The 11,483-nt window shown below is 33.2% G+C and overlaps 1 protein-coding gene across 1 annotated transcript; it reads right to left on the reverse strand.

Moving 5' to 3' along the window:
* Nucleotides 1–269: 269 nt before the first annotated feature.
* Nucleotides 270–2,663, reverse strand: LOC130662534 (fez family zinc finger protein 2-like). The gene is made up of 2 exons (XM_057461427.1): nt 2,344–2,663; nt 270–1,305 (listed from the first exon to the last, which is right to left on the reverse strand). Exons 1-2 carry the CDS (start codon nt 2,423–2,425, stop codon nt 542–544), a joined length of 846 nt encoding a protein of 281 aa, XP_057317410.1. The 5' UTR covers nt 2,426–2,663; the 3' UTR covers nt 270–541.
* Between the last annotated feature and the right edge of the window lie 8,820 nt (nt 2,664–11,483).

Raw genomic sequence — 11,483 nt, forward strand, 5'->3', positions numbered from 1 at the left:
AATAGCTGTTTTAAATTGTGTTCCAGTCCCTCTTTCTTCTTCATCATCTTTCACTGCCATCATCTTTCACTGCCTATCAACGAAATTTGATAAAATTTTACTTTTTCATTTTTTTTTAAGTTAGCTGGTATTAATATACCTCAATAAGAATTCATTTTATATACAATTAAAACGTTACAAATTTATAAAATTCAAGAGATACAAAAAATCCTAATTTACATATATATATATTATATAGATAGATATGTGCAAAAGTATATACGTGATACAGCGACGAATCATATCTGCTAAGAACAAAAGGTGTAATGCCAAATCTCAGGCGATTGTGAACTAGAAAAAAAATTACTTCGAAGTGATATTTTTAAGTGTAGCTTTTTCTTGTAAATGCCGTCTTCTTTAATTAATAGAAAAATATCATAATAAATATTCTAGTTAATTCTTGGCATTGCCGAATTACATAAAATAAAAAACAGTTATTTAATTCGTTTTTAACAAAGTTTGCTAGAAAGGTCCAAGTATGGAAGAGGGTGATAATTAATGGTCAAGAATCGTTGTGAGAATGCATGTGAAACTTTAGGTTGGATAGTTTACTGAAAGTCTTTCCACATTCCGTACAATTATGCGGTTTCTCTCCGGTGTGAACGAGCATGTGATTTCTGAGGTTGCCTTTCTGATGAAAACCTTTCCCACACACATCACATACAAAATCTTTCTCGTTGTTGTGTATCTTCATGTGCGTCTTCAGTGTTGACGAACGATTGAAAGCTTTGTGGCAAAACTCACACTTATGAGGCTTCTCAGCGGTGTGAATGATTTTATGTCTGCATAATGTGCTGGAGAGCCTAAAGCCCTTTCCACACACGCTACAAACAAATGGTCTTGTTTTAGTATGATCAGGCATGCGTTGATGAATAGTAAGTGTGTACTTAGTTTTAAAAACTTTATGGCATTGATTACATTGGTATTTTGGTTGCAAAGTTGATATGTTGTCTTCTAAGGAATCAATGGTTCCCTCAGAGTCTGTTGGACTCGGTAGATCCATATTTGGCATGTTGTTTTGTCTCATTTGCCCAGTCCATTTGTCATAGTTAGGCATGTCACCTTCTGACGATGAGCTTGATGAGTCATTTCGAACATTCCTGTTATGGCCACTCTCCTTTAGCTTTAAAAGTTGCGCCGCAGCCAAGAGTGTATCTAGTTTGTTTGGCCACTCCTTTGCTTGATCGGATGTTTTACGGGTCCAAGAATCGTCAACTGCCCGCAAGGAGTACAAATGATCCGTAATATACACAGCACTTTCTTCAGCTATAAAAAAAGGTTGATGCAATAAAGGAAAAGGCACTGGGAAATGATGAAAACTTTTTTCCAACACCTGAGGAAAAAACTGGTATTAAAACGAAACGAAAAAAATAATCAATCAATCAATAAAAATAAAATCACCACCGTTATTTATTTCTATGGTAACAAAAATTATTTTTATTTCTTCCCATCAAAGATTGATACCATTATTCAAATGAACAGTGCCCTCCACAGTAGTGGCTTATTTAATAATTGAATGGCGAAAACAACCAAAAGCCTCTGTGATGGAGAACGTAGGACCAGCTCATTGATCATTTCGGTTCAACTGAGCATGAAATATTTTAAATTCATTAATACTTTAATTGGTGAAGAATTCAATTTTTAATGAAACTACCCATCTTTCTTCTCTCATTTTACGTATAACCAAACAAAAAATATCAAATAAAAACTACGAAATATATTATCATTTCTTATTTAAATTTCTAAATTTATATTTCGTTTGTGTATTTAGCGTTTCCAACACACAGTTCTGTCTGTTTTTTGCTGACGCAGACATTTCTCTGCACACTAGATACACGAAAATTAAAAATATCTGCTAATTCTGACCTTTTCACGTAATGCGAAATACCAAATAAATAAACGAACTAAAAATCACATTCTTGTTTACTTTGAAGAGTTACATAATCTGGTATTTTTAGGGAGAAAGGAGTTTAAAGTCGCTTTCAATTAAATTTCTCTTTTATATCACAATCATGTTTTTCTTATGACTACGCTAACATATGTTATATTTCTTTTTCACGCTTAAATCAATCTTTCAACAAGAGAAATACAAGGATTTTCACAATGTTATAATCGTTAAAAACTTTGTCAAGGTTTTCCTCACCTAATTTTATAGTAGAATTATCATCTTATGAAATTTAGAATGTCAAAATAACTTCTGCCAAACAAATAATGTTTATTGTTGTTGTTGCTTTTCCCACCAACTGACGGAACAGATTTAACTATAATATATACTACAACATAGACAAATATATAAGTACTAACCTTCTTGGTATGTTTCCTGCATGTCATCAACCGTCATATTCTCAGGATCAGAATTTCGTCTCAGTAAAAATGATCTGGGCATCTCCCAAAACGAAAATGAGTTTATAATTTTCTTCTTCTTTTTCTTCTCTTTGTTTGCTTTGAAATAAAAACAAACAAAGCAACTCCGCTGATCAGATTTTAATTCTTGATATAAAGAAAAAGAAAAACTTTAACACGCCAAATTTGAGAATCCCAAGAATCTCTGCTGTGTATTAGAATTGCGTGTGCATACTTCGAATGCTGTTTTCCCCACGAACTGAGGATTTTGAAAGTTATTTTCGTTGCTCCTTTGCCATGTTTTTATTCTCATTCGTCTATTTTAAAAATTTATGTTCTTCACTGTCGATTTTCTCATTTCAACCAATCTAAATCGGTCGTTTTAAAATTGATAAATAATACATCAAAATTATAGAATAACTCGGAGCTTAGTTTTTCTTTAATCCCACCTGCAAATCAAATGGCAAGAAGGCTTTGTTTTCGCGCTTTTTATTCGTAAACATATTATCCCTGTTTTTTGTTTTCAAGATCATTCTTTATTTGTGTTCTTTATTTCATAATTCTTTAAAAGAAAAATAGTGTTAAAAAACAAATTTGAAGATAAATTAATAAAATCTGAAAAAATGACTCGGTTGCTCTTTTTTTCTAAAAGGGATTGGGCACAATTGAGGATCAATAATGGTGTTCTCACAAGCCATTCAAGTGAGATGTTTAACAAATTAATATTAAAGACGATACGTATGGTTCTATATTTTCAACTCAAGTGTTTAAAATTTTAACAACAGTCTAACTAATTACGAAACAACTTTGAATCTAAAAAACCTCCTACCCATGGTTTAAATATTAAATAATAAATCATTTCAAAAAACAAGTAAGGATAAATAGAACTTCAAATCAAAAAAATTAATATTATATATACATTGACAGTCAAGTCATGGAAATTTTGGGAAAACTGCTCAACTTTAACAGAGCTCAAAGAAACCACAATGCACTGCTCATTTCTATTCTTAGCTGGCTGGTACTTTAAATGACATATGTGTCAAATATGATAATTTATTTTGCGAATTAATATAGCAAACTACCATGTTAGCCCTTCGGTACTCAAGCTACCATCTTCGACTCACAGATATACATTGAGCATTGTAATATAGACAATATAATGCGTCATAAGTCATAATATAAGTCGTCAGCCGGTAGCAGAAACCCACTTCTGCCGGTACTAAGAATTTTTTCTGTCGAAGGATCCCTATTTCGTGCTTTTGTCAGCACGAAATTACTTTGTATGACAGATAATCTTAATATAAAGACTAGTCGCTATCCCGTAGAAAAATCCACGAGTTCGCCCGTTCTACATATAGAGGTTCTCAAATTATCACCTGTCGTACATATTTCGGTCCTCGGGTTATCACATGTCCTACATATTCAGGTCCTTAGATTATCACATGTCGTGCATATTTCATTTAGTAAACTTTTTAAATGGTACAGAAAAGTTTTAATTTTATTTTTGCATTTACCTGCTTGATATAAATTCATGAACCAAAGTTGCCAAAAATTAAAAGTTGCTTTGAGATTTTACATATGCATAAATAATAATCTCTTCCTTAATAAATAAAATAATCAATTTTATAAAATGTCATCAGACGGAAATACATTATTTCATAGTGGAAAATTAAGTCTTACAAGAGGAAAAAAAAAGCCCGAATTTTTTTTATATAAATCATTGCATTTCATTTCACTATTTTACTGCCCCGTCTCTTGCTTTCCTTAGGGCGAAAAAAATACAAAACACTAAAAAAGCCTTGCCACGAGCCTGTCTATTTTGGACAAACACCCTAAATAAGAAATGTTACATCCATTTTTAACGTATCCACTAACTTCTTTCCCTAGGTTCTTAAATTATTTGTAAAGTTCCTGAAAAAAGTGAAAAATAAGCTTTTCAGTTTTTCAGGTTTTTATAATATATATTTTAAAGCGTTGTAACACACGTGTGAATAAAACCTAACTTCTCAATCAATTCTTTCTTTATTTGATATATCTTTTATCACACACACTTAGTCATGTCCTTTGTAGAGCAGAACTTTATATGGCCTTCTCTCATCTTCCTCACTGTGTTTGTTGCTCAATGTTAAAGCCGATAGCGCTAACCCGAAAACCCGAAAACCCGAAAACGTCATAGCTTTCCTTCCGCAACTTAACTTTACATATGGTTAAAAAAAAATCCTATAACAAGATGGCCTGGTGACGGAGTTTGTTCGTTATTATATTTATCTGTGGCTTTGAAAACTAATTTATTTACAAGAAGTATAATTTTATCTTGCACATCAGGTTGTCTCGTTGTGGTAGGGACAATGAAGAAGATTTAACAGCAACAGTTTTTAACAGCTTGCTACAAGCTTTATAGTCATGCGATCTGGTTTAATACTATGCGCGTGCGCTCTATTTCTAACCACCAACCTCCGTAGTTAATCAATGTAAAAATAAAAAAGGAAAGATATTTCTATTTTGTATTTTTTTAAAAAAATCCATAAGATTTTTTTTATTTAGTCATCACTTGAGATTTAGAATTTCCAATTTATACTGCTAAAAACGTTTCCACTCCATTTTCAGAACAGGGAGTTTTTTCTCAAAAGAAGGTCGACATATCGAGACATAATAACAAGACGGTTTTAGTCTGGGTGATTAAAAGATGTCCACGCTTGATCCAAGAAGCCATATAATTATTTATTACATTTAACAGTAATTGAAAGTTCGCAGTTGATAAAAATACACGTTTTGGTTTGAATATAAGATACGCAAATAATAAATAGCTACACTAACAGAACGAGTATTTCTTTTTTACTTTCCGACATAAAAGCTGTCCGAAAATTTAACTGTCCAAAACTTCTCGATTCTGAAATTTTAATTAGCCTAATATCTCGATTCCTCTGAACCCTGTTTTAGCGCATTACACCAAACTCAGGGATACGCTGAATTTCCTTTGCTGTTCTTAGCAACGATGTTGTTAGCGCTCGTCTTTTGTTCCAGTCCGGATTTTAAACATTGTCGTCCCCAGAGCTCTTTGAGAACTTTCGAAGTTTACCTCAAAGAGCTCTGGGTCGAGAATCGTTTTTAAACATATACGCTTTTTCGTGCGATAAATGTACATTTGCATACATCATGTGAAAATGCGTAGTTGGTTTTAAAATTTCAAAAATTAAAGTTTTTCTGAAAATGCCATCTAACCAATGCGGTTAAACTTTACAAATATTTTCGAGGTTGCAGGTTCGAGATCCTTATTTTGACACACTTCCAGTTAACCCAGGTATTTTTCTCGGCTTTGCTCTTTATAGAAGCACCCTTTTAAAAGCAAATTCTTGTGAGTACTTACAACACTTTGAAAAAGGAAAGAAGTGATGCGGCTGAATCGTGCTTTAAAAATGAATATGGAAAAAAAGACACACTGAACTTTATGAACCAAAAGTATTTTTTATGAATTGGTTTCCGTAGACATTGTCATTGGTGTACGGAACATCTTATTTGTAAAAATATTTTGATGAAGATTTTTCTAGTCAGCTAGAGAAGGAAAGAAATTACTGATTAAATTCGTATAATTGCTGGGAAAGAAAGATTTGAATGAAATAAATTAATAAATAAAAAAAATATAAATGTTACCTCTTTCCAAGTAAACTTAAAAACAACATGAAGAAAAACCTCGTCCCCAGGACTTGTCCAAATATATAAAGTCTAACAAGTCCTGGGGACAAGGTTGCATTAAGAATTGTCAAAAAGAATCGTCCAACATCGATTGCATTTGGGCTAACATAAGAAAGAAATATTCTTGACTCAGTCATTTGTTTCTTTGGTGATTAATTTGCATTGACGTTAGGAGGAGAGACAGCTCTACTGTGGTTCAAAAACTGAAATTCACAGGCCCGGGGGGGTCTGGACGAAATTATTCAAAAATTTCCGTCACTTCCGAAAAAAATTCGTCACTTTTGCCCGACATGTTTCATACAATAATGTACTATATAATATTAAAAACAAACTACGAATTCGGCTTTTTTATTGCATCCCATCTTCACACTCAATAAACGACACAACGGATGCACCAGTGAAAAACTACTGTGCGAATGAAGGAGATAGTTCAGCGCAACTATTTTGTCGTTTTTAGTACAAACAAAGAGATAAACAGACAGTAATATTTTTTTGGCTAATAATTAACTTTATTAGTTTGGCAACTAATTCCACTGACTGCCATTGGCATGATGCAAGCTTGAAAAGAAGAAGTTCGACTTGGAATAGCTGCCTGAGGAACTTTTGGGCGTAACGCGTTTATAAGGCGTTGGCTGGGCGTGCTATTTCTGCTGGAATCTTTTAATTCTGGCGGGTAATTACTACCCATTCTAGGACCGATAGTTGCGTTTGACTTTGGGAGTATTTTTAATGGATTCGCTGTATCGTTGCCAGTTTTAATACGAAGTGGATTTCGATATTTGCTCTAAAATGAAATAAAAATGAAAGCCTGTACATATTACACAATTTTATATTTAGTTTTAATTTAGTTTTTAGTTTTATTATTCATTTTATGTTTTTATTAGTATTTTTTAACTTAACCAATACATACATGCACATTGTTCCTACGCTATTTCAAAAGAAGAACCAATTGTAACACATTACAATTGGTCCTGAAATATGAAGCGTTATAATTATTATTATTGTTATTATTATTTTGAAATGGAAAAGTAGTAAAAAAAGAAAAAACCCAAAAACACACAAATTAACATCGATCATAAACTTATAATTTACGTGCGAATGGATAAAAATTTGGCATAACAAAATATTTTACAGAACAATATTTTAAGATCATACAAATCTATCCGCTCTGGGCCTTTAGAATAACACACATTTTTAATATGACCAATGACTGTCATGCCTATTAATATTGTATGGGGGTTAGAACCATACTCAAACGTAACGGATATGATGGAATATGTCATGGCACAATCGAAGCGCATGAATCATATCTCATTTGCTTTTAACATTGGAGACAAATGCACAGATTTCCTTCATTATTTCCATTTCAGATATATGTAATCCCTAACGGTTCTCGTTTTTTTAGCTTCATGGCCAAGGTTTTGTTAAAGCGGTACCATAAAGTATCCATACCTCACATTTCTCTTTTTTGTGAACCTTCATAGTTGAGCAAAACCTGTTATTATAATTCGAACCCTCTTTTCTTGTTTTAATTAAGCATTTTTCGCCAACTTTACTTCTTCCAGTGGTCTTTTTTTCCACGCATTCATATAGCTGCTTAGCTTTGATCCCAACACTTGTTTCTCCAATCCTCTTTTGTTTTTCTTCTTTTAACACACGACCTGCATCTCTATCACTTCCGTAACAAACTGTCGATGGATTTACCGCCGAAAATCGACTTTGTTTAGCAAAGCATTGACAATGTTTTATTAAATCGTATGGATTGCAGGTTGCTGCGCATTCCTTACAAATAGTCTTTTCGTTACTTCCCAACAAACTTTTTCTATACTTCATTATAGAAGGCAATGTTACGTTCTCCCGATATTCCCGAATATAATCATGGATATCATCGAAGTGATAAAACGCGGACTCCTTGACAACTGTGTTTTTATTACGATAGCTAAATTTTATTGTTTGTTTTCGCGCTTCTTTTGTTTTATTCACCTGATTGGTGATTGGTTCAACGTCTTGATATAGCTTTGGGAAATTGATTTGACAGTTGCCGATATAGTTTTTGCGTAGGTTGTGGGAGAGTGTGTCATCGCTCCATGCTGAAATAAGGTCATAGTTGGAAGTCACCTGCTCCTGCTTATGAAAACAGGGCAACAACTTCTTCTCAGTTTGATCACTGATGGCAAGTAAATGGTATAAAGCCTCTTCTTCCCTCTTGTGATTGTTTAATGGCAGCATATTATCATCATTTGCTGAAGGAGTTTCTACTTAGAGTTTAAATTCAGATTTGAAACTATCTAAAGAATGTTGAGTTGAATATTAAATATTTGTAACATCTAGCTAACCTTTTCTTCACATTCATCAGTTTTGTTTTGAACTATCTAGCCGCCATTCATACCAATACTATATCACTTTTGTTTTGAGTTGAAGAAGTCGTTGCAGTGACATGATGTCGTAGTACTGCAGATGGTATATGCTTTACATTTACAACTCTGCTTAGTTCTTCTTTTTCATGTTGCATTTTCAAGAATTAGTCAAAGGTTTGTTATGTAACAAACGTCGGCATCGTCACAGTACTAGCTTTTCTTAGCCTTACGCCACTATACTAATCTTTTAAGCCGTAATAATTATTTTATTCCATCCTTACCCTTCAAGGGTCGATTTTTGATCTGTGCTCCTTAAAAGAAGTTAAATTAAGGCAAATTAAGCAAAAGAATACCAGGTGTCTTTACTATCAACTATAAGAAGAAATTTTCAGTTTGTTTTTATTATGTTAGAACCAATATATTTTTTTAATGTAAGAAATAAAAAAGATATCAAAAACTCAGTGATTACGCCATTGGGCTTAGTACATACATTTTGTAAATTTGGAAAATAAAAAGGGTTAAAGACATTCTCGGTCCCAGAGCTATTTGAGATAAACTAGGTTTTAATCTCAAAGAGCTCTGGGGACAAAAATGGGTCAAACACCTTCACCAAGACCTAGGAGGATGCTTAGACAGATATGTGCCTAAACACATCTGTTTAAGCATTCAAGTAGAGTAGATCATCCAAATAGACTAAATTCCATTGTAGTTTAATTCAAAAGCTGTTTGCATTAGTGCCATCCAAGCTTTGTCATGGGTAGTTAACTTGCATTGCTTAACAGCCATAACTTTAATAATTACAATTACAGTAGATACAGGTGCATGCGATTAATGTATATTAATATTAATGTATTATTGGAGTTATGCATTGACAACATGCCCGCAAAATTTTCATAGCCTCCCTTTTTTGTGTGGTCTATAACTGGTTTATTATTTCAACTCATCTGGATGCTGATGAAGCCTGATAGTGGCTAAAACAGCAAGTGTTGTGGACATTGAAATCATACTTTAGATTATCTCTACACATCTGTAGCAGCAATACAACGTAGTTGCCGTCGGAAGAAAGAAAGAGATAGTGTAGTGGTAGCGCATTTGGCTTGTAATCATAAGGTTTAGAGTTCGAGTCGCACTTTAAATGTAGTGTTGACTGCTAATCGGCTTGTTTGGCAGGCAAGCAAGTTAGAGCAATGCTGTACGGTTATCTGGGAAGAAGGTGACGTAGTTACAGTCGAAGGGGAGGAAGAAACAACCGTTAGGATGGAATCCCTAGGACGTTAAAACTTCCCGTTACTTACTTACTTACTTACTTACGTAGTAGAAAGAGTCAGCCGCTAGAACCACGAGGATATGTTATACCTTCTGTTACTCAATGCGTGCTGCAAATATAGTTATCGTACCACTGTTATAAGAGAATTTTTTTCTTTAATTAATAATCTACTGATCATTATATATAATCACCTTTGCATGTTCACAAAACATCTTGTATTTTAATTTGTCTATATGTCTTGGCAAGTGAACAAAAATAAAAAGGGTGCTACAATATATAAATCGTTTGCCACCATAAACACAGTAAAAGAAGATATAACTTGAGCAGATATAGTCTTTGGTTATACAAAATACCTAAACAAGATAACAGGAATCTTGTTTTCTACCAATTTTTAAATTTATCAAAGTTCAATACTAAATTTTTATCATGTTGCTTCAACATGGACATAATATAGCGTTCACGGCAAGCAATCCAGCAACAACACAGTCAAACACTCCTTCTTATCCACCAATAACAGAGTTATTAAACGGAAGTAGAAGAATAGACCTGTGATTTTACATGTTATAACCCTTAGAATAGTAAGTATTTTAATAAATTTATGTATTAGGAAGTAGAAATCTTGAAAGCTTTACCTCCCGTGAAAAAAAAAGGTAATCTAGATCAACTCAAATTAATATGCTGATTAAAAAATAATTCTTCATTTTGTTCAAAACTAGCAACTTTGTCAGATAAATCCCCTCAAAGTTGTTAAAATAGCAGTCAAACCTGGCCACAATATTAGCTTGCAGGGTAGCGAAGCATTTCGTGAAAGCTTAAAGCAGTACCAATCTCGCGGTAACAAGATTTTTTATAACCCCCATTAAGTAAAATAAAGCTAAAATTGTTACTCAAGCCACAATGTGTTAATTCTAGCCCATATTATGTTATCTGATGGGACATTTATTAAATATTATTTATCAGAACTGAGAAAAACAATCTTATGATTTTTCTATTAGCCAAGTAGAAGACTTTGGTGGGAAAAAGTTTTCAATGCTAGCAAAATAGCGATCGTCTTCATAAAAATCTCTCTCTATTTTGAGCTTTTCAGCACATTTTTTTTTGTTTATATAGTTTCCGATACATGTATAAAAGTTGAATTCAATCCTACTTTTTCACATATGGACCAAAATAACAGGCTTGTCCAATTAGACCAACTTATTTTTTTACGATGTACGCATAACATTTTTTTTTCATTACGAATCAGGCTTAAACGATGCTAATTTTTCTAACTCAGCACAATCCATTTTTCCGATTTTCCTGATTTTCCGATTTTTCTGGGCCATGGTGTCGAATGTTGCATAATATGGGCATTGTGAAATATTGAGATGAAGCTTTTATGGCTGTTCGTAACCTGGCCTATCCATCCGTCAGGTATAAAACTATTACAACCTACTGCGTACAGAGTACTAGCTCTGCGCGTATGAAGACCAAGATTCATATAGATGTTATCTGAGATTTAAAGTTGCTATTGATGAATTATTGTACTCTTTAAACCTTATTCCGTTTTCTATTCCGTTTTCTATTTCGTTTTCTTCAGTACAAGCCACCGAACATAACGTTTTTTCCAAAATTCATTTTAGCTGTTATTTAAATGGTTGGTGGACTTTACACGCAAACTGGATATATTTTCGACATCTTTGTTGGCTTTTTATCGTCAACCTTTGGTCTACTTTCCCTTATCACAGGTGCTATAGGATTAGCATTGACTTACTTCATGCATTTAAAACGCTTAAATGTAACATACA

The sequence above is a fragment of the Hydractinia symbiolongicarpus genome, chromosome 10, assembly GCF_029227915.1.
Source record: "Hydractinia symbiolongicarpus strain clone_291-10 chromosome 10, HSymV2.1, whole genome shotgun sequence".
NCBI lineage: Eukaryota > Metazoa > Cnidaria > Hydrozoa > Anthoathecata > Hydractiniidae > Hydractinia > Hydractinia symbiolongicarpus.